Raw genomic sequence first — 24,331 nt, forward strand, 5'->3', positions numbered from 1 at the left:
CCTGTCGGAGCTTAAGTTTCATTGCTTTGAGTTCCTCTGAGAACCATCTTTGCGCGTCATGAGGCCGCTTTAGCTTAACGCTCTTGAGGGGAGCTACAGCGTCACTTGCTAATTCGAGCCATCGCTTTAAGCCTAAGGCCTGGGTGTCTGGGGAATCACACTCAGCAGGAGGGGGGGGGCAAGGGGGGGGGGGGGGGGGGAACACGCCCTGAGTAAGGTGACAAATTCACTGAGATTGGCCCTATTCCAGTTCCTAGCTGAGAGGTTTCCCTCCAGAATACGACTAGCGTGGGAGGTAATGACAAAGGAAAAAGTGATAATAAAGTGGTCCGACCAAGGGCAGGGAAGAATAAGGGGAGTAGAAATATCCAAATTAGAAGTCCAGACCTGGTCTAGAATATGGCCCTTGACGTGGGTGGCTGAATGGATATGTTGAGAGCAGTTCAGACCGACTAATAGGTCGGTTAAGGTGGATGAACAGACACTCTCACTAGCGTCAGAAGGCCAATAATTAAAATCCCCTAAAATCAGAATTTTTGAATTGTTTATTACCAGCTGGGAGAGTATGTCACCGATCATTGACGGAAAACTAGGCATAGGCTGAGGGGGCCGGCATACGAGGGCGCAAATAAAAGAAGCCACCGAGGATTCAAGTCTAAGAATAAGGCAGTCAACCATAGGGATACTGGCAACATCCATTGAGGAGAATCTAATAAGGTGTTTAATAATGGCTGTAACCCCACCACCCGGTTTGCCGGAAGATCTATTGGCTTGAAGGATGTAATAGCCAAGCGGGACCGCAGCGAGGATATCCGGGAAAGACTACTCGTTAAGCCAAGTTTCGGTAACAAACAATATGTCTGGTTTCTCCGATTCCAGGAGCTGAAAGATCTCCAACTGATGTTTGACCAGCGAGCGGGTGTTCAAGTAGCACACCTTAAAGTTGGAATTTACAGCGTTTTTGGTCGGAAAGGAAGAAGCAGCCCAGGAGGACTGCATAACAGGTAGTGGTGCCATGGCCAGAGGGGAATCAAATTCCAGAAAAGCCTTCCGAGGGCAGAGAAGTCCCAGTGAATCCAATCTGGAAGAAATGGTGGGGCAGAGAGGCAAATGATCGTGCAGACGTATCAGTTCAGAGGCTGAGTAAGAGATAACATTGGCAGAGTTTCCTGCCCCCTGCCCCGACCGGCCGCAGACGGGCGCAGACGGGCTTAGATTTGGCCCGCCTGTGGCGCCCCCGCTGCGCGCGTCCGGCAGGCCATTGGAATTTATGACTTAACCCCACCCCCAGCTAGACTGCAGCGAGCGGCACCGCCGGGATCCGGGTCCTCACCCAAGATGGCGCCTGCCCCCCACAACAATCGGCACGTCAGCCTTGGTGGAACGGGGCAGGGAGGCACACCCTGGAAAGGAGGCAGATATTATATCACCCGCGCTGTATCCCGGAATTAGTCAGGCAGATAGAGTGAGGAAAGTTTTTTTTTTTTTTAAGTACAAAAGTAAAACAGGTAACAGAGGAGCTCCACGCCTCTCACAGCTCCCAATCTGTCCCCAAATGCACAAGCGGACCCTCGTGAGTGCTGCCACCACCCTTCAAGCACCGAAGCATTAAGAGTGTTCATGTGTTCCACGTTACCCGAGGTGTTCTTAGTCCATGTTCTGGGTTGTCTAATCATCGGGGGTCTGTAAGAACCAATGGCGTCCTACCCCACTGTTTAACAGCTCCGAGGTTAGGTGCCTTGTCCATTCCCGGTGCGACTTGGCCTGTTTTGGCTGGATTTACACCTCATCCTCAGCCCGGGGCGTGTTTCACTGCTAAATTAAGACGAATACATGTAGTCGTGATTAGGTCGTTAGTACAATACATTACCCGCAATCTCCCGGTCGGGGCCCCGAGTGGTGTGGCGCTTCCTGCCAGATAAGGCGGAATTAACCTTTAGTCCTGTGATGGTCAACGCTGTGATGGCCAAGCGGCCCCAGAATAAGGATGAGTTTCCTTTCTGGCTTGCCGAGAAGTTTGACCAGCTGGAAACAGTATTTCCTAACACGACTCCTGGTGAAAAACAATTGGCACGCCAAAAGACTTGACCAAAGAAATTGGTGATTGTGAGTCGTGGGGAAAGATCTTTGCGGCGGTCTATGCGAGGTTCTTCGGCACTCCGTCCATGACTGTCCTTCCAACGGTCATTAAACGTGTTCAAGATGAGCACGGACCTGAGGCAGCGGTTGAGTTGGGTATTCGCCTATGCGGCTCCTTTGATGCAGTTTCTGATCTCATACTTGCGAATGTCAAGGGAGATGCGGTGAACTTTCAGATGTCCAATGCTTTGCAGGCGGTTCCCGATGCCGATAAACCCCGACAGTTACCAAGGATTGTTGTGGCGGCTTATAAGAGTGTGAGCCGCAATAGCGTGGGAGTCAAGCCATTTCCACTAAAGAGAAAAAGCAACCCCAAGGGCCGAAGTCGGAGACTAACGAACAGCCCAAGGCTAAAAAGCAAAATTGGCCAAAAAAACAAAAACAGGGTAAACAACAACAGCAGAAACAGAAGGCTCGTCCTGCATCTCCATTGCCTGCGCCTCCAGAATGTGTTTATGACTTCTAAAACCAAAAGAGACCTTCTGTAGATATAATATAATATACTAGCTAGGGAGGGTAAACGGAGGTTCTATTTAGACCGGTTTCCTTTAACATTTTAACATGCTTTCACCCTCTGTATTTTATGGAATTGTAACCATTCTGTTAACCTTGTTCCTTATAATATGTTTGCTTGTATTAGCTAAGATCCTGCGTTTGAGAACACTGCATTAGAAATAAACATTTCAAACTTGCACGTGTTTTCATTGACTCCTCGTTCTGGTTTGATATGTTAGTATAACGAAAGAGTGTTCATGTGTTCCACATTACTGAGGTGTTCTTAGTTCATGTTCTGGGTTGTCTAATCATTGGGGGTCTGTAACAACCAATGAGACACTGATAGCTAGTCTGGTAGGGGATTTTGGATACTGAGGTGAGTTTTGGCACACCCTAATTCACTGAGGTTCCAAGTCTCTATGCACAGTTCTGTATATGAGCAGGAATCCATGCTACAAAAGAAAACCCAGACGGTGAGAGAGAATGAATATTGTAACAAAGGAAAAATATTGTCACACCTAATCCGTGCAGGAAGAGGTCTATAAAAGAGGAGATGAAAACAGAAAAAGACGTGAAGGAATGAGATCAAAAAAGGACAGGACGGGCTATGGAAGGCAGTCCGTATGAAAGAAAGGGTGGGGGCGGGCCTATGTGTGAAGGCACAGGCAGGAAACAGGTGGCAGAAGGCGGAGAAAAAGAACCCCAAAGAAGGGAAAAGGGTACATCGGAAAAAGAGTGTAGCAAGACCTGATTAGCAGGAACCCAATACACTCCAGTCAAAGTTGAATCAAATACCAGGCAAAAAGTGGAGGGAATACTGTAACAAAACCCCAGTTTTCTACAAAGGCGGCATGTATATAGGGGCTCAAATGGCGGGCGTACGAGTTGTGTAAGGACAATGGTAAGATTCCATGAGGGTGCAGGTGGAAGCCGTGGTGGAATTACTCTTAAAACTTTCAATAGAGGCCTCAATTACTGGGATATTAAATAAATGATCAATTTGTTTGGAGTGTCAATAGTAGGCAATTCTTTTCCATTTGGCTGCATGCTCGAGCGGTAGGTCTACAGCTTCTTTGAGAATAGTCTAGCACTCAGGTGTGAGACTGAGGTATCGGAATTCTATGACCTCAAGAACCAGATCGCTAGGTTGAGAGATTGTCTAGTTGCCCGATTTCTCCATGGTCCTCTGAGTGAGTGAGAAGGTCCAGCCTGTTGGGGAGCTTCTCATGGGGACTACTGAGAGGTCGAGTAAAGTTGTGAACCAGAGCTGACAAGCCCCTGTAGGAGCTATTAGTATGAGCATTAGAGAGACTTGTAGGACCTTCCAAACCAGAAATGGAAGGAGAGGGAGAGAAGGAAAATCAAAGGCAAATGTCCCTGACCAATTCATCCACAGTGCATTGTCACTAGATTGCGGGTGTGGGAACCTGGAGGCGAAGTTTTTGTATTTGGCATGGTTCATGGTTGCAAACAAATCTATTTGGGAATCCCTATTTGCAAAGTATCGAAGGATGATTTGTGTGTTGAGTTCCCACTTGTGGACTTGCTGCCATATCCTGCAGAGGAGGTCGGCAAAGTCGTTGTCTTTCTGGAAGGTACTCCGCTAACAGGTAGATGTTGCGACAGAGCCCAGAACCAAATGGTCTGAGATAGGTGAGACAGTTGGGGAGAATGTGTGGTTGACCCCTCCCACCCCCCTCCTTTGTTTCTGTAGGTAGTGCATGTCTGTCATATTGTGTGTTCGGACTAGGACAACTTTGCCAATCAGGTGAGGTAGGAACACATTCAATCCTAGTTGAACAGTTGAAAGCTCTAGATATTTGATGTGGAGACCCAGGTAGTTCATCTCGCACAGGCCATGCACTGTGAGAACCTATAAGTGTGCACCACACAGCGCGAGTGAAGCGTCCGTTGCAACAGTGGTGTGGGGAACCGGGTCAAGCAAAGGCCACCCATGTAATAGGTTGTTGGGGTTCCACCACCTTAGAGAGCGATGAAAGCGGCGGCCTATTAACACTAGATCTTCCCAGTGACCCTGTGTCTGAGACTACTGCTGAGCCAAACATTCCTGCAACAGACACATGTGCAGTCGTGCATGTGGTACTATGGCAATGCACCAGGCCATCATGCCTAAGAGACGCAAGATTGTCCTGACTGTCAGCTGGTGATTTGGTTGAAATAGGGGTATTAACGCCTGGAAAGACCAGATCCTTAAGGCATTGGGATAGGCTAGGCCTATTTGTGTGTTTAAAAGTATAGTTCTAGAATGTCGTTTGCGACTCTACAAATCCCGGACAGATCACCTGGCCTTCAGTGTGTCATTAAATTTGTATCATAAAAAGATAAGGCTAGCCACAAAAGCACACTTCGTGAGGAGACTAGAGGAGAATAGTGGTTCCTCAAAGGAACTATTCAAGATAGTTAAATAACCATCTCATCCTCTAACCTTAAACCATAAATCATCTCACTCTGTACAGCGGTGCGAAGAACTGGCAGAATTTTTTTATGAGAAGTCCAACAAGATCTACTCCACTTTTGAGACCCAACCTGCCTTGGAAGAGTATTTCCTGGAAAAGGCTAACCCACACCCAGAACGTCCATTCATTGGAATGAGTTTCAGGAACTCACACCAGAAATGGTGGAAAGAACTGATCCCCTACCCACATTTTATTTTCTCCAAACTACCCTCAATTAAACCCTAAGAGGCTGTTCAAGCCTTCCCTGAAAAATGCTGATTTTCAATTGAGCTGGAAATATGCTCTAGATCTGCCACTATTAAAGAAGGCTGTGGTAGAAGCCGCTGTCCTTTCCAACTACTGTCCTATTTCTCTCTTGTCCTACATTAACAAAAGTGTTGGAAAGAATAGTCAACGCTCAGCTTTCACAGTTCCTGGAAGACAACAACATCCTGAATGTGTCTTACAGACTTTAGAGCCAACAACTGCACAGAATCAACCTTGTTGGCGGTAGTGGACAGAATAACATCAGATCTTATTAGATCGGTCCACTGCATTCAATACTGTCTCGCACTCCCAGTTAGTCCACAGGCTACACGAAGAAGGTCTGCACTCTAACACCCTACAGTGGTTTGGAGTTTTTCTGTACAACAGATCTCATTCTGTTAATCTGGCTCCGTTCAAATAGACTCCCCTTCAGGCTGACTGTGGAGTCCCACAGGGGTCTTCCCACAGCCCATTATGTTTAATATCTATTTTGCCCCCTTGGTGAGTATTGTTAAGCCCTGGGGCTTCGAGACATTCTCCTACGCAGCTGATATTCAGATTATCGCCACTGATGAGTCAGCTAAAAAAAAATCAAGAATGTACTGGGCTCTCGCTCTGATGTGGTCAGCAGCATGCAATCACATTGTCTAAAGTGAAAGCTGAAAAAACTGAAATTCTGCTGTTTGGAGGGGTTGACAAAGTATGGAATGACACTTAGTGGAACATCTCTCTTGGTGTGGCTCAATTACTCAAGAGCTGCCAAGAATTTGGGAGTCTTATTTGACGACTCCCTCTTGACTCCCTCTTGATGCAAGACCAGGTAAACTCAATGTGTGGGAGATGTTGTGATCTCTGATGCATTCTGGGAAAATTATTTAGATGACCCTTATAGCCTGGCGCTTGACAGTTACCCAGTCTCTCATTTACAGCTGATTGAATTATGGCAACGACCTATATTTAGGGATTGCTGACTACCTGTTTAACCGTCTGTAGCTCATACAGAATGAGGTAGATAGGCTGATCTATAACAGCCCCAAAGGAAGCTCAGCATCAGCCAGCACTCAATCTGCTGCTTTGGCTCCCAGTGCGGAAAAGAGCCAGTTTTAAATTACTCCATTACATACACAAGTCAATCCATGAGGCAGGGCCAGCAATACTGCTTGGCAGGGAAAATGCTACTTACCAATATGCATCTGTTCTTAGCATGTAGAGCTGCAGATTACTACACTTAGCATTAGATCGCCACCTGGTGTTGGGCTCGGATGATTGCATGATGTCGTCGTCTTGGTCACGAGATAGCTGAATCCTCCCTTGGACAATAGTAGGCATCGGCTCTATCCTTGGATTGTTTTTCGCCATGATGGGAAATGATGGAGTTAGTAGAAGTAAAGAAAAAGGATGTCCATGCGTGTACATCTAAGTAAGATAAAACTGGAACAGATACATGTCCCGGGGAGGCGGGAGGGCGTGTAGTAATCTGCAGCTCTACATGCCAAGAACAGATGCATACTGGTAAGTAGCATTTTCCGTTCGAGGCATATGAGCTGCATATACTACACTTAGCATCGATTGTGCAGCAGTGTCTCCCCTAGCGGTGGTCACCTGTATCTGTTGCAGTAGTTTGAAAAATTGTTTTAAGGACAGCTTGGCCTACTGCAGCTTGCTGCTTGGCTTGCATATCAACACAGTAGTGTTTAGTGAAGGTGTGTGTTGTAGACTATGTTGCTGCTTTGCATATGTCCTCTAGGGGAATGTTCCCTAAGAAAGCCATAGAGGCTCCTAGTTTGCGTGTGGAGTGCGCTCTAGGAAGAACTGTTAATGTACGTTTTGCTTTTTGATAGCATATTTGTATACATTTTACAATCCACCTTGCAATTCCACCCTTAGAGATGGGGTTGTCTTTATGAGGTGGAGAGAAAGACACAAACAATTGTTTAGTTTTTCGAAAAGATTTTGTTCGATCTATAAAGTAGAGAAGAGCTCTTTTAACATCTGGTGTGTGTAGAGCTCTTTCTGCTACAGAGTCAGGGTTTTGAAAAATCACAGGTAACTCTACAGACTGGTTTAAATGAAAAGGAGTAATTACATTAGGAAGGAATTTCGAATTATTTCTTAGAACCACTTTGTTACGATGTAGTTGTAAAAATGGTTCTTGTATTGTGAAAGCTTGTATCTCTCTTACTCTTCTAAGAGGTAATAGCAATAAGGAAATCTGTTTTCCACGTGAGGAATTGCAATTCACATTTGTGTAAAGGCTCAAAAGGAGGTCCCATGAGTCTTGTAAGAATGTTTAGGTTCCACACTGGAGAAGGTGGTAACCTGGGGGGAATGATTCTTTTTAGTCCTTCCATAAATGCTTTAATAGCAGGCACTCTAAAGAGAGACAGATGTCTGTTTTGTAAATACGCTGCAATTGCTGTGAGGTGCAGGCGTATGGATGAATATGCTAAGTTACATCTTTGTATATGTAAAAGGTAGCAAATTATATTTTCGATAGACGCTTCCAGGGGATCAATTTGGTTATTGTTGCAATAAATGGCAATTCTCTTCCATTTAGCAGCATAACAAGCTCTGGTAGTAGGTCTCCTGGCCTCTTTACTGATGTTCATACAGTCTGGTGGTAGGTTAAGATAACCAAACTATAAGAGTTCAGGAGCCAGATCCCTAAATTCAGTTGATTTGGATCTGGATGTCTAATGTCTCCATGGTTCTGCATTAGCAGGGATGGTGTGAGGCATAACTTTTGATGTGGAACTAGAGAGGGTTCTAGCAGTGTGGTGAACCACGGCTGGCGTGCCCATGTGGGAGCTACCAGGATTAGTTTGAGAGACTGTTGTCTGAGCTTGCGTACTACTAATGGTATTGGTGGTAGTGGCGGAAAAGCATACGCAAATGTGCCAACCAGTTCATCCATATCGCATTGCCCTTGGACAGCGGGTGTGGAAAGCTGGCGGCGAAGGATGTGCATTTTGCGTTTTCTTGTGTGGCGAACAGATCTAGGTCTGGATGACCCCACTTGTGGAAAAATGGTTGAACTTGCGGATGTAGTTCCCCTTCGTGAATTTGTTCTGTCTGCAGACTCAACAGATCTGCTATCTGATGGTGAACTCCTGGAAGGTGTTGTGCTAGCAGATATATATTTTGTGGAATAGCCCATCTTCAAATGTTCTGTGCAAGCTGGGACAGTTGTAGAGAGTGTCCCCCCCTGTTTTTGTATGTAATACATAGCTGTCATGTTGTCCGTCCAGATTAAGACAGCTTTGTTTTGTACTTGTACTTTCAATGTTTTGAGTGCTAAGAATATTGCTAGCAGCTCTAGATTATTGATATGGAGCAATCTTTGTTTAGTGGTCCATTGTCCTTGTGTTGTATGATGTAGGAGATGAGCTCCCCATCCTGTGAGAGATGCGTCTGCTGTGACTACTATTTGTGGAACAGCTTCAAGGAACGGCCGCCCTTTGTCAAGTTTTTGGGGTTCCACCACTGCAGAGGGCGATATGTGCGGCTGTCTACCAACACCAGGTCTGTTAGTTGCCCTTGAGCCTGGTTCCACTGTCGTGCTAGACATTCCTGTAACGGACGCATCTGCAGTCTTGCATATCGTACAATAAAAATGCAAGACGCCACCATGCCTATTAGTCTCATGAACACTCTGGCTTGGAGAGAGTGTTGATGTTGGAAGACTGTGACTAAGGTTTGAATGCTCTGTATCCTTGCTGGACTGGGATACGCTAGAGCTGTAGACGTGTTTATTGTAGCCCCTAGATACTGATGTATATGAGAGGGTTGCAGGTGCAACTTGGTGTAGTTGATTGTGAACCCTAAGTAGTGCAATGTTTGAATTGTCTGATGTGTGTGTTGGACATACTGATTGAATGACTTGGCTTTTATGAGCCAATCGTCTAGATATGGGAAGACATGCATTTGTTGTCTCCTGAGAAGTGCTGCTACTACTACAAGGCACTTTGTAAACACTCTTGGTGCATTGTCACTCCAAATGGAAGGACTTTGAACTGATATGTTGTCCTTCCAGTACAAACCTTAGATACTTCCTGTGAACAGGATGTATAGGAATGTGAAAGTAGGCGTCCTTTAGATCTAGTGTTGTAAGGTAATCGCCTTGTTGCAGCAGTGGGAGAACTTGCTGTAAAGTGATCATATGAAAATGATCTGATTGTATGTAATGTTTGAGGGGCCTGAGGTCGAGAATTGGTCTTAGTGTCCAGTCCTTCTTGGGTATTAGAAAATATAGCGAGTAAACCCCTGTTCCTTGCTGTTGTAAAGGAACTATTTCTATTGCGTCCTTTTGAAGAAGCAACAGAACTTCTTGTTTGAGCAGAGTAAGGTGTTCTGCAGACATTGGATGCTGCCTGGGTGGTATGTGTGGAGGGGTTGCTATAAGTTCGAGGAAGTAGCCATACTGGATAATTTGTCTTACCCACTTGTCTGTTGTGATGGAATTCCAGACAGGTAGGAAATGTGTTAATCTGCCCCCCACAGGAGTGGAATGCTGTCGAAGAAGCAGAGAGAAGTCACTGTTTTGTAGTGGAAGAGGTTCGATTATTGTTGTTACCCCGACCTCTTCCTTTGTTGTTGTTTCCTCTATATCCTCCTCTAAAATATCCCTTGTTAGAGGATATTTGTGTTTTAGATTTGAAGGATGTTGTATTGTCTGTTCCAGTCTGTTTGGAGCCTCCTCTGTAGAAGGAGCGCCGAAAGGAACTTTTAGTTTGTGTGGACTGTAAAGCTCCCATAGATTTGGCAGTGTCTGTATCCTTCTTCATATTTTCAAGTGCTGTGTCTACCTCTGGTCCAAACAGTTGATTTTGATTAAATGGTAGATTTAAAATGGTAGTTTGCACTTCCTGTTTAAATCCTGAAATGCGTAGCTACACATGTCTTCTAAGTAAGACACTAGTATTTACAGCTCTAGATGCAGTGTCTGCCACATCTAGTGCGCACTTGATGGAGGCATTAGAGATTAGCTTGCCTTCTTGAATAAGGTGCTTGCCTGGTCTTTATATTGGTCAAGTAGATGTTTTAGTAGTTTCTCTAACTGATCGTAATGAGCCCTATCATATCTTGAAAGGAGGGCTTGTGTGTTAGCTATACGCCATATATTGGTAGCTTGCGCAGCTATTCTTTTGCCTGAGGCATGTATTACTTTAGATTCTTTGTCAGGTGGGGGTGCCTCACCTGACGTTTGTGAGTTTGCCCTTTTCCTAGCATTTGACGCAACTAGTGAATCTAATGGTAGTTGTCCTTTAATGTAGGCTGGATCTGCAGGTGCAGGCCTAAATTTTTTCTCAATTCTAGGGTTCAGGATCCTAGTACGTACAGGGTCTTTAAATATCTCTGGAGCATGTTTGATGACCCCTTTAATCATGGGAGGAATTTGAACAGACCTTTGTGATTGTTCAAATGTGTCTAACAGAAAATCTTCCTTTGCTTCATCAGAATGCATAGTGACTCCATAATAAATGGCAGCTCTGTTCAGCAGGTGACCAAAACCAATGTTATCTTCTGGGGGAGAAGGTTTTGATGGATAGGACTGTGGGTCAGGGATATCTGGCACATCCTGTGGGTTTGGGTACTCGTAATCTGTATCATCTACAGGGTATGGGAAAGGCTCATCTGGGTCCATCTCTCTCCCTAAACTATACTCATCATCATTTTGAGATGAGTGTGAAGACAGAAGAGGAGAATGTGGAGCAGAAATCTGTGGTGAATTGTTAAGGGGAACAGGGGATGAAGGAGAAGGAAGTATAGGAGAAGAAGGGTGCATATGAGATGTGGCAGAGTCCTTCTTCTTTGCAGGTACTACAGGTGTGGGTGTTGTATCTGCTTTCCTCTTCTTGTGTGTTGTAGTGGATACATGACGTGTCTTTGGGTCAATGTAGATCTTCTTTTGCAGAGGATCTGGTTGGAAAAGGTCTTTCCCCTTGGGGAACCTTTGTCGGCGCCGATTTTTTAGGTTCCGGACGAGGTTGCTGTCTGTCTTTAGCCTTAGGAGGTGTTACAATGTCCTTTGGCGTAGTTTTCGGCACCGAAGCCTGAGTTGCTATCATCATGCTGCATCCTGGTAATGGTAGTTCAGGAAATATCGGCGATCTTCCACAGGTGTGCAATATTGACTGGGGAGGAGCAAACCCACGCCTTATTACCTTCGGGGCAGCAGGAGAAAACAAGTCATCGTGTTTGCAGTTGGTGTTGGGCACTGAAGAAGGCACTTAACGCCGAAATGCATTTGCCGCCACTAGAACTGTCAAGGAGCAATGAAGTCTTCTTTTCCTGTTCCCCTCTGGGTCCTGCTTTATTCTTCGGGAGGAAGTTCTTTGTTCGTATTTTCTGTGCTTGCCAGATGCACAGTACAGGAACCCGCGCCACGTCTAGGGTATGGACTAAACTAGCCCCACTTCACGGCATCATACATTCTCCAGGTTTGGAATCGTCCGATACCCGCCCCTGTTCCGGAGGGCCCAGAGCAGTCTGGGCATTTTGTCCCTGCTCCATGGACTCGACGTTACAGAGGCTGTGGCGTTTATAGAGGGGGCTTGAGAGCGGGCTCATTGTTTCTTGGGGGACAGCTGCAGCCACAACCGTGTCCTGCTCATTCCTTACCTTCGAATATCCCCAGGCGTCAGACTGGATCCGGAAATTTTTACGTAGCAGTACCCTTGCGCGTCGGTCGTCGTCGTCTGCGGCTCCGTGTCCGTCGTCGGCATTACGTCGCCGGAGTACTTACACACCGCCCTCACGTGCTGACGTCAGTTCTTATGCACAGCTTTTCAGCACCAGAAACGCAGAGCCATGATAAAAACCAACACTGGTGCCATGAAACCTGGGCCCTAAAAGGGGATGACCTTAACCCTAGATATCAGTTCGCACAACGGGGAGGATGGGTGGGGCGGTAAGGAATCTAATACTAACTACTGTTTCTTACTGATATATCGTTACCGAAGGTAAGTAACTTGTGCATCTGAAAGAAACAGGTATTAGATTCCTTACCTTAGAATAGATACCCCAGCAATACCAACCCCGGTCGTGGGTCTGCAAACCAATAATCACACCAGAAAGTCCTGGAGAACGGAACGGCCAAAGAGGCCATCCTTCCGGACTTGGCTGTCCAGGCAGTAGTGCCTTGCGAACGTGTGCAGCGAGGCCCACGTAGCTGCCTGAAAGATGTCCTGCAAGGGGACTCCCTGGCCCAGGGCAGTAGTAGTGGAATGGGTCTTCAGCCCAACAGGAGACTCCTTCTTAGCCAAAGAGTAGCATGCCTTGATACACAACACGACCCAACAGAGAGATGGTCCATTTGTGCACCGCCCATCCCTTCTTAGCACCCACGTAACCAACAAAGAGTTGGTCATCCACCCGGAACTAGAGTGTGCGGTCTAGATAGTATGAGAGCACATGTTTTGGGTCCAGTCTTAAGCGTAAGAAGACGGAGAGGACAGTTATGAAGGGGCTCAAAAGGAGGGCACATCAGGTAAGTCAGAACCAGGTTCAAGTCCCACTGGGGCATCACAAAAGGAACAGGGGGGAACATACGAGTAATGCCCTTCAAGAACCTATTTACAATCGCGGACTTGAACAAAGAAGGCTGATCAGGTAGCCTTAAGAAGGCGGAAAGGGCAGAAAGGTAGCCCTTGATAGTGCCCAGAGCAGAGCCCTGCTGGGCAAGAGAAAGAAAGAAGAGGAGAACCTCAGAAAGGGGGGCAGAGAGTGGATCCACAGTCTTTGCAGTGCACCATGCCACAAATCTGTTCCACCTGCAGGCGTATACCGACTTTGTGGAGGGACGCCTGGCTGCCAGAATTACATTACAAACTTCAGGAGGCAAGTCAAATGGCCTCAACTGTCGCCGCTGAATCTCCAAGCATGGAGACGGAGACTGGACAGGTTCGGGTGGAGGACCGTCCCCTGCTGCTGCGACAGAAGGTCCTCCTGAAGAGGCAGAAGAATTGGGGGATCTTCAGACATGCTGAGTAGCTCGGGATACCAGTATCTTCGTGCCCAGTCCGGAGCCACAAGGATAACTTGGGCCCGGTCGCGTCTGAACTTCTTCAGCACTCTGGGCGGAAGTGGTATAGGAAGAAAGGCATACAACAGACCGCAGCTCCACTTGCGACGAAAAGCATCTCCGAGCGAGTGCTGCCTTGGAAATTCCAACGTGCAGAACTGATGACATTGCGCGTTCTCTTCTGTGGCGAATAGATCTAACCAAGGCTCTCCCCACTGCTGAAAGAGGCTTTGCGCCACGTCCGAGTTCACACGCCATTCGTGATCGATCATGCACCGACGGCTGAGTTCGTCCGCCCAGGAGTTCAGGGAACCTGCCAGGTGTTGAACCACCAGGGTCACGCACTGATGTTACAGCCACTGCCAGAGGCGCAGAGCCTCCTGGCATAGGTTCTACAACCCCACCCGCCCTGTTTGTTGGAGTACCACATGGCGGTGGTGTTGTCCGTGAACATCTGCACTACACTCCCCCGGACAGGGGGGGGGAATGCCTTTAGTGCACACCGGATCGCCCTCAGGTCCAAAAGGTTGATGTGGAGCCGGGACTCCGCCGGAGACCAGAGGCCTCTGATCTCTGCCTCTCCCATGTGCCCCCCCAGGCCTGGAGGGACGCGTCCGTCACAACTACGTGCTCCGGTTGGGGTAGGGAGAGGGATCTGTCGCTGACCCAGTCACCGTCCGTGAGCCACCACTGCAACTGCTTGAAAAGTCTATTTCTAGCCGGAGCGGAAAAAGTTCATCCGAACCCAGTAGCGGAAAAAAACAATCTGGAGCAGATGCCCATGCGCACTATCGTCCAAGGGAGGAGACACCTATCTCGTGACTACAAAAGACTTCTTCCAAGACGACAACAACATGCAATCATCTGAGCCCAACACCAGGTGGCGATCTAATGCTAAGTGTAGTATCTACAGCTCATATGCCTCGAACAGTGGGCTTTTACAAATACAGTAGAGTGCAGCACTCTTCCCATCAAGCCTTAATCTGCAGCACACAAATCAGGAAAGTCAGAATGGGCGGCCGCTAGTTTGGTCATTTAGTTGCACTTTATTAAAAATTCCTGATCTTTGGAAATGCGTTTTAAGGAGGATCTCCTTGTGTTTTGAAAGCACTTGGTGACCTGGCTTGGTATGTGCCTCAGGAAAGGAAGATGGCCAAGTATTGTTCCAATCCAACTCTGAAGTAGTACCCAGGGTACCTAATAAAGGAAATGGTCTTCTACTCAAAGGCATTAAAGGATAGCGTAGGTGATCGTGCGCTTGACAAATATCATATCATTATCAGGAATACTACTTTCAACACAAATCTGCTCCGCATTACTCCTCTGCATTAGTCAGGTTTTGCATTTTAGTACAAACTTGCCTAAGCCTGGGTACCAAGGTACGAACACCAGGTTGTAAATTGTGTAGTGATCCTGGGAAATGGTCAGTCGCTCCCCCCTGGTATTAATGAGGATTTTACCCAGCTTAAAAACAAAGTACTTCACTGGTTATTTAACAATACCCCCGTGGGTTTAAGGGCGGAGCGAAACATTATCATGGTATGCCGAGGCAGCTGGATCGGCAGCTCGCGGAAATCCGGAGGGGGTGACTGTGTAATTGTGCATTTTAACAGGTCATGTTTAGCTGAAAGAATTCTGTCCAGGCATTTTCATTCTGGCCCCCCGAATGATGGGTCTGTAGTACAAGGACTTCCTTTGTTTTTTTTATATAAAGCAGATACACAAAGGTACACCTCGGGGACTAGAAACTTGGATGCTTCCCGAGATAGGTGGTTTTGAAAACCATCTGGGGTAATAGATCAATGGTTTCCACAAGCAGCACGTAGTCTAAACCAGTCAGCTGGGCACTACTCTGCCCCCTCCTAGAGTTATCTAATAGATATTCTACACTATCAAGGCTGGAGGAGTGAGACTGACTGCATGACCCTGTAGAGTCCGTTGTAGAGACAGAGCGCCAGCAAAAGGCTCCAATTGTTTAAGTTTGAGTATGATACCCAATAAATACACTTTCATATTACTTTCTATTGGTTCACCTATCATTTCTGTCAAGGTACAAACGACTTTTCCCCAAAATGTCTGTACCTTTTGGCAACTCCACGCTAAATGCTGGAAGTCAGCATACTCCGCACCACATTAATACAGCAATGCAAATCCCTCAGACCATATTTATAAAGCTGCGCAGGTGTATAATACATTTGGTGTATATATATATATATATATTTGTAGTGAATGAGTTTGAGATTCCCATTTGCGGTTAGCTGCCCTGTTAGTTTACAACAACCTATCCACTCCTCTTCCTCTAAGGATTGAGGTAAGATTTATTTCCATTTTTCCATTGGGCCCAATTTCAAATCCTGCTCTTCCGCTTGCGAGATACTATATAATCGAGTAATAAGTTTGACCCGTGTCTATGTAGTGTATATTACCTGCAGCACCCCCAGTGTCTGTGGCTCCTCCGGGAAGCAAGGGAATGCCTTAATCTTTACATGATCCTTGGTAAGTACACGATTGCTCGCCCAGGTACAATCTACCCGGCTTTCATGGACCTTTCATCCGCGTTTGATTGTGTCAACCGGATCATACTGTGGCAGTCCATGAGGGCCATGGGGGTGGAGGGCAATATCGTTGACTTCCTAGAGGACTTGCACACGGCCACGAAGGCCAATGTTAGATACGCCCAGGACCTAAGTGTCTCTAGGGATTTTAACATAACTAGGAGGGTACGGCAGGGCTGTATTTTGGCCCCTTGTTTGTTCAACCTTTATATAAACGATTTGGACAGAGTTCTGGCCGATATGGGGCAGACTTTCTGTACGTAGGGCGACGGGGTCTTCCAGTCCTGCTATTTGTGGACGATGCAGTCCTTATAGCTAGAACCGCTAGGGACCTTTAATCCATGCTTGATACTTTCCTAAATTTGATGGGGGCCCAAGATTTAGCAATAAATAACGCTAAATCCTACATACACCGTGTCACACTCCATCTTGACAGAACGGTTGTCGAACGCCGGGATCAAAAATAAAGCCCTTGCCTGGCTAAAGAGCTTTCTATCCGGCCACACCCAGAGTGTCACCATGGGTGGGTATCGGTCAGCGGAGGTAGAGATTTCCAAAGGGGTGCCACAGGGCTCTTGTCTGAGCCCCATCTTTTCAACATCTATGTGGCACCCCTGGCAAGAGTGATGCGTAAGTATGGTTTCATCCTAGTGTCATATGCTGATGACACGCAGCTCCTCTTCCCGTTCAAAACTATCTCAGCAGAAGTTAAGAGCTCTTTTTCAGCCGGTATGAAGGCAGTGGCACAATGGATGTCGGCCAGCTGCCTTCAATGCAACGTCAGTAAAATTGAGGTTATGTTGTTTGGAGAAGCTAAACTGCTTGGGTCCCCGGATTGGTGGCCCAGCGACTTGGGAGTTGTTCCTGAACCCAAGTCGATTGTAAAGAATCTAGGAGTCCGTCTGGATCAAGACCTGACACTCAAGCAACATGTCAACTATATCTCAGGTTTATGCTTTCATACCATCAGCCTACTGCGCAAGGTCTTTCCTCTTCTGCCTGATTCGGTGAGGAGAACCTTAGTTCAGGCACTTGTTCTAAGCAGGATTGATTATTGCAATGGTCTACTGCTTTCTGCCAATGAAGGGGTGTTGGCCAAACTTCAAGTCATCCAGAATACTGCGGCTCGTTTGGTCCTTAATGCCCCTCCCAGAACTGCTTCCAAACCCCTTCTTGACCAATTTCATTGGCTTTCAGTCCGGCAGAGAACGAAATTTAAAACATGCTGCCTGATTCATAAGTGCTTAAATGGACAAGGGCCTGCCTATTTGGAAAATAAATTTGTTCCATACACCCCCACTCGATCTCCTAGTTCCAGTAATAATCTTCTTTTGCTGGTGCCACGGGCCAAGAAAGCCAGACACGGGAGCAAGGCACTTTCTATAGCAGGACCTATTCTATGGAACAAACCCCCCCTGTCACTTAAACAATGCACAGACCATTTAAAATTTCGGAAACAATTAAAAACTTTACTGTTCAAAAATGAAATTTAGCTCCCACCCCCATCTATCTCCTGGTGGTCTTCAGGCATCAAAGCGCAGAGATACTCCGCTGTGAGTTGATTCCAGCGCTATACAAACCTACAAATAAAAATAAATAAATACTGCAGGTAGGGACGCGGCCTAAGAAAAAGTCTCTTCACAGTAGGACCCGAGAAGGTCCCTCTGATTACTGTTTTTTCTTATTTGGAGGGTTTTATTGAATGATCGTTTGAAGTGGGGGCCTCTTATCCAGAAGAAAAAAGGGGAGCTTACAAGGGTAAATGCTGCTATTTTCAACTTTGCGGCAAAGTTGGGCAAGCGCCCAATTGCAACTTGTTGAAAGTCTATCAGGCTAAAAGTGTAGCTTCAGCTTGCTATGGTAGTGAAATTTGGGGGCACACTACCACAGATACGTTGCAGGTGGTTGAGAATACTTTTTTAAAGCGCTAGTTGGGCGCGCCAAGCGGTTTATCAAACCCGGTGGTTCATGAAGAACTGGGGGTGCCTTTTCTTTGTGACACCTTGAGACTGCGCCCCCTAGTTTTCTGGCTCAAGCGTTGGCTGAATAAGGATTTAGCCCTCATCCAACAGATTAAAACTGAATGTATGAGCTTCGACCACATGTCCTGTATACCATGGTTGAAATACATTAAAAGTTGTTTTGAAGAGTTGGGGTGCCCTGAACTTTTCACTAACCCTGATTCTATTGTTCGAAAGGATGTGGAGTTTGTCAAGAAAGCATTTAGCAGTCTAAGGAAATCATAAAGAGACTACCTAGAAGTGCAAAAACCTAGCGTCCGCAAATTCCTGATGCTTAAAACAAACCCATCTACAGAGCCTTATCTCCTGGGGTCACTGTCTACATACGAGCAGTTTTTATTGTCCAGGTTTTGTCTGTTTTTTTTTTTCATTTGCTACTGCTACTCGCTGTTCCGAAAGGGTGAAGTAGAGACAGTTGTTAGCACCCTGTGGCTGAAACGGTGGGTCTCCACATGATTTGCTACACTTCATGTAGATTTTATGAGGTACCCCGGATATATTTTTTATCCCCCCTTTTAAAGAAGTTGAATTTTAATCAGGTTCACCCAGCTCTTTTGTATTTGCAATTGTTGAAGGCTGACTGTTTGTTTTTATCATCGTGGGTTACTTAAAAACTTCAGTGAGAACCAGGGCCTGTGTGGACAATTAGCAGCCCTCTTTGGTAGAAAGCACTATCTGTTTTTAGGCTTATGACATGAGTCATACTAGCGGGGCCTTTCTCTTTCCCCTTTTATTGATATGAATTGTATTTTGTAAGTAATTGTATCATGTTTTAAATGAAATTTGGATGCTGTGTAACTTTTATGGTTTTCTTAACATAAAACCGAATAAAGTTGATTTGATTTGATTCGATTGTGTTGTCAGATAGGAAAAGGTTTCATACTCATTGATGATATTTTTAAAAAGAGCAAAGTCAAATCACTACATTTGAATGCCCCTTTCTTTCAGTTATGGAACTATGTTTCATATAAATTGGGCTACATAAACAAATAATCAAATAAGGCAGCTTTATTGTCTGTATTCCCTCCTGCCATAATGAAGTGGCTATTTACCTGTTGGGGTCGGAGTGATTTGCCAGAATGTTGTAACAGCCAGTGATAAGCTTCTCGTAGACACGGGACACAAATTCATCAGACTCTGCAGGACCTAGTATCCTCTCCAAGGAGGTGCTGCTGATTTCCGACACACACTCTGTGCTGGTCTCCAACAGAAGGGGAAGCAGGGACTTGATCACCTGTAGAGGATTTAGCTCATCTGGACACCAGCTGAATGCAAGAGAAGACACTGAATTAACTGAAATATGATTCAGTGAGTAGGAAAGACAGAGAAAAATCAATGTAAGGAGGATAATAGATAGCTGTAATACAGAGACGAAGATGAGAATACAAATAGAAAGGCAACAAGTGAGGTCAAAAGTTAATTAGTGAGGGGTGATCAAATATGCAAGGTGAAGAGAAGGAAGAGGAAAGTAGTAAGGTCAAAAGTGGAAAGGATGAAAAACTGAAAGGCCAATAGGGGACTTATAGGGAGGAGTACGCAAAAGTTTAAGGGAGGTCAATGAAACATGGTAATGAAAGCACTGGTGAGGCAAACAAGAGAAAGGGAAAAAGATTGAGATGCTAAATCAAAAAAGGAAAGTGGTCATAAAAGAAAAACAAAGAACACGTTGGGAACAGAGATGGACGAAGCATTTTAAAGAACCGAGGACAAGTAGGCAAAAAATGGGAGGAAAGGACGGAGAGTGCAGGGAAAGAAAAATAGGGTGGATTAAAAAAAAAGGGAAAGAAGTTAAAGGTACACTACACTTACACAATTAGGTCTCCAGTGAGTCGGACCAGAGAGAGGAGTATATGCTTGAGAGAGGTGGCAAGAGGCAGACTCTGACTACAAAGCGTGCCTAGGTGGGCAGCCTGCACAGCACAAATATAGCTTTCAGCCGGAATTGTGTCATTAGCAAAGGCATTGCGCTGAAAAATAAAAAACAACAGTTCAGAAGAGACTCAATATTTCTCTAGAGCTTTAAGAATGCAGACAAAGGTTAAAAATAAAAAAATAAAAAGAACCCCTCCTCCCAGTCACTAAACTCATCTGGAGGACCCCTTCCATCACCAGAGTTCATCCTAAAAAACTAAGAACATCTTCTTGCAGTATTGTGGACCAAACACTAAATTGCAAGAGCACACCATATACGAAACAACTGATGCATCTTACAAGTAGAAGGGTGTGTGTGTCAAGAACTAAAGGCGTGGCTATATATTTATGGCTTTGAAAAATACCATTTTATTAATCATTTCTGGTGCTCTTCCAGTGAATGCCTTACCCATGAACCGATGTTAGGAAACTCGTTGGTATGGATGCTGTTCCAGGACTCGCATAGCGCCTGCACTGCTGAAGGCAGATTTTGTACCAGAGCTGGACCTGTAACCAAAAGAGGCAATAAAGAAAAAGGAGGAACTTTTGTGCAGCATTATGTTCAACAGACATTCCAAACCGAATGCTTCCATTTTCAAAACACAACACCAAGCCTAATAACAGTCATGAAGAATAGTTAATTTAGCTGGTGTCAGAGAGCCAGGCTCCAAGATAGCCATACCAGCGTGAGGCTTCTTTAACTGGACACACAGAGCTAAATAATAATTTTTCAAGTGCCCAAATAAATCTGCCAAAGGACAACTATCGCCCGAACATGCAGAAAGGAATAGGGTGAGTTTATATAATTTAGCTTGGCACTGCTATGAGCGGCAGACCAAGTACCTATAGAATGGCAAATAAGCTGTGGACCATCAACTGTGCTTTGGTGCAGTGCTGGTGTGGCACCAGAATGCACTGATCTCAAAGGATGATGAGAGTGCCATGGAGAGTGCCTGGAAGTCACGCTTACACACAAATGGCCAGTGACAACCTGTGGCCTGGGGTCATGTTCCGGGAAAGTCAGATGTGTGGAGAATAGTGGCTTGCTTGTGTTCCTGTAGTAGTACATTGGCAGTTGATGTCAGAGCCACTGTGCAAGTGAGGGTACTCCACCAAAAGCTTAGAAACAAAGACCGGTCCCAAGGGCAGGGTAAGGAGGAGTGCATCAGGCAGCCAAGGACAGCAGCAAACACAAGGAAAGTGAATTGTGTGCAAGAATCATTACTGTCCTAGCCTGGAGGAGTGCTTGGGCCCCCATAAACTAGATTTGCTAGCAGGCCAGATTGGGGAGAGGCAGTGGGGGTTAAGAGAGAGATGGTGTGGTGGCAGGTTAAACGGAGGTGAGTCCACCTCCACCTCCTGTAATACAAAGAAGCTTCTTGAAGCAGAGATCATGCCAAGAGGGCCTGCGTCAAGATGGCTTTTAGAAAGTATAGACTATGAGGCTCAGCAAAAAACTAGAGCATATAAAATGAGCACTAGGGCAGCAGCTGAAGTTGTGTGGAGAGCTGGAGATACATGCAAACCACACATGATTGTGGGACATTTCACAGAACACACAACTGGCTATTATCAGCCTGTCCGTAGCATACTGAATGAGAAAAGAGGAGATGGGGAATCCTTTGTCACAGCAAATACTGCAGATGGGTTATCTTAAGCCAGCGAATGGTGCACTTGACTGAGTATGGTGCGTAGCACAACTTAAATCATGTAGTTCATTTGGAAGCAGACTACACTGTCACTTTATCAAATTCCCATACAAGTTGCCTTGCTGAGACACTTGAGCACTGGTAATTTGAAACTGTAGAACACTGATAAAAGATACCATATTGCAGAGAGTTGAGGGCAAGAAGGGCTACCTGCAACACACTATAGTGGACAACCAACACATTATGCTTGACTGCTGGCTAATTTCAGGCGACCAACTAAGTGCGTGAAGGTGTGATTAAGTGCGCTCAAGATGGTTAGAGGTGATCAAAAACAATCCAAACTATTTTTTGAATAAAAAAAGCATCCAGGATATATAAAAAAATCATTTTTATTGGGTTTTTCTGTGTTTTGGTTGCATTGCAAACTACAACCATATTCGCCAAATTACATTACATGGTAAATGCAGCAGAATTACTGAGGCATATCAGGTCATTCAGGTTTATACACCAAACATTAAGTTGTGACGAGAAGCGTTCCTAGGAGCTTTAAGCTACCCCTTTAATGAGTGCTGCATTTCTGTAGCTCAGCCGTGATTGAAACTTCAACTTTTAACTCGGGATAGCAATGAAGGCAAAGGGAGGGGTGGGGTGGGGGGTGGGAGGGGTCCTGTTGCAATGATGACAGTAGGGAGCCTGGTTATGGGCATGGGAGAGCATGCTAGAGCTTCCCAGCATGTTAGACTGTAATGAGCGAAATTAAGGCCTCTGGAAGGGCGGGCTTCATAGGGGAGGATGGTCAATTCTAAGGGTAGGCGTGCCCATCTAGACGCCAAAGGGAGGGACCCTAACCCTACCCCTGCGGGGGTATCACATTTGTCAGTTGTTTGCCTGAAGTGCATGAGTAAGATGGCTCACTGCAGGGACATGGGTCGCTGGCGTATCGGCATACCTCTTCAAATTAGAGTGCCTCTTCCTCTTCAGCGCCACATTTGTGCACTACACCTGCCCAAGATTGATGGTAACAATATCATGGATTGTGAGTAAGAAAAATCTCTAGACAACATTTTGGCCATGAAATTATTGGATCATAGATTAATGGTAGTTATGTTAAACCCAATGCACCAAATTCAATATAAAATGCTAACTTTTATTCATACAAAATGTTAAAGTAAGGACTCATTTTATGTATAATCATATGTATCGTTTGTGTATAGTTTGATGTATAGGCTGTTGTCAGATTCACTTCTATGATTTTTCATACTACGCTGTGTGGAATTAAGATTAAAGTTCTCACGGATACATGAATTCCATTTGCAACATTGTTTTTCATTGTTATTATTGTTTAAGTCATACTATACAGTTTTATTCTATAGTCCAATACTTTCATAACTAAAACGTTGCCTAGAGATTTTTCTCACTCACAATTGTATTTTCCCTGTCCGAGGAACATCTATTAATAACAGGGGGTCCTTATTTACACCTTTTAAAGATAATATAGATGCCATGGAATGTGCAGGAGTAGGCTGTCAAGGTGCGACTATTGGACGTGAACATAGTGTTAAAGAATCAATGGAAAACCTATATTCTAATAGCTCACCTTGACTATATGGCTAAGTAGCAGTATAGTGGGTATTGCTGAACAGAACAAAACCAGCAAGATAAGATAAGTTGTGGAAAAGCCACTAAAGAAAAACTTCAACAGTCAAAATTCTCAGCACTGTTGTTGAAAGATTTCATAAGCTCCTACAGAGACCACCGCTGGGAGCGCCAGCCCGATCCATAACACAATTACTCAACTACAGGAACCAGAATACAGTGCTGAAACTTCCCAGGGAAAGTGCTATTTAAAATAAGAGGGGTCTAAGGTCACCTTTCACAGTGGCAGTCCATTATAGCTAGGAGAGGATATGCCACGTTGAAGAAAATATTTCAAAAACATAATATAGAATATAAGATGTTGTGTTCTGCAAGATTGAAAATGCTAGCTTAAGGGAGGGCCCATGTTTTCTCTGACACTAAGCAGGCATCCACAGTGGTGAAGTGGAGGAATGAATGCAACTCACTGTAGCCCACAGGTAAGGAAGAAGCACATGAGTCTCAGCTGAGAAAGACTAATACTGTGATCAAGGTTTGCAAATTGGAAATCAAGGAGTGAGGGTATGCTTACAGTGGATCCCACACTGGAGTGTGAAATATGCATCTTGAAAATTGGAGATGTATAAGTTTGCTTAAAGCTTCTATTTTATTATTACACCTGTAATGTTTGACCAAACCAAAGAATGGGGAGCTCTGCCTCCCCCATGCATACATCTATTATGGTCTGTGTTATGCCGGTTTTAGGTGTACAACAGGAGTTGAGATGGTAGGGTTATTTGAACCCAGTTATGAGAGGAGAGAAAACCGAACTGGCAAACTGGGTGTCAGAGGGGTTAGGTGGAGGTAGGGTTCGGTGTCGGCAGGGGAATTGGGGAAGAAGGGGAAACTATTGCTGCAGCACAAGATTGCAGATTAAGCAGGAAATGCAAACAGAATATGGCTCAAGAAGGGTGCATTATATCGAACATAAGAATTAGGACACAAAGTACATAGGAATTACAGTATAATCAACTAAAACAGTAGTTTTTAACCTGTGGTCGGAGTGCCCCTAGGGGGTCACAGACCCTAGTCAGGGGGTCAGTGACCGCTTAGAAAATTAATTATTTACAGAATAATAAAGTGTATATAAAATGGAGAACCCACACTAAGAGAGATGGTGAAACACTAGGTTGTAGTAATGGTTGTGTAAGGATTGACAAATTTACAATTTCAACAAGGT

The 24,331-nt window shown here is 45.3% G+C and overlaps 1 protein-coding gene across 14 annotated transcripts in view; it reads right to left on the bottom strand.

Moving 5' to 3' along the window:
* The window catches only part of UBR4 (ubiquitin protein ligase E3 component n-recognin 4), a 1,723,360-nt gene that overhangs the window by 1,451,324 nt on the left and 247,705 nt on the right, over positions 1-24,331 (bottom strand). For all 14 annotated transcript variants that reach the window (XM_086921716.1, XM_086921718.1, XM_086921717.1 and 11 more), the window contains exons 8-10: positions 20,277-20,374; positions 19,766-19,923; positions 19,009-19,221 (exon numbers count right to left, since the gene is read on the bottom strand). In XM_086921716.1, coding sequence (XP_086777842.1) covers positions 19,009-19,221; positions 19,766-19,923; positions 20,277-20,374 — 469 coding nt within the window. The remainder of the gene's footprint in view (positions 1-19,008; positions 19,222-19,765; positions 19,924-20,276; positions 20,375-24,331) is intronic.

Source organism: Lissotriton vulgaris, chromosome 5 (assembly GCF_964263255.1).
Source record: "Lissotriton vulgaris chromosome 5, aLisVul1.2, whole genome shotgun sequence".
In the NCBI taxonomy this organism is placed as follows: domain Eukaryota; kingdom Metazoa; phylum Chordata; class Amphibia; order Caudata; family Salamandridae; genus Lissotriton; species Lissotriton vulgaris.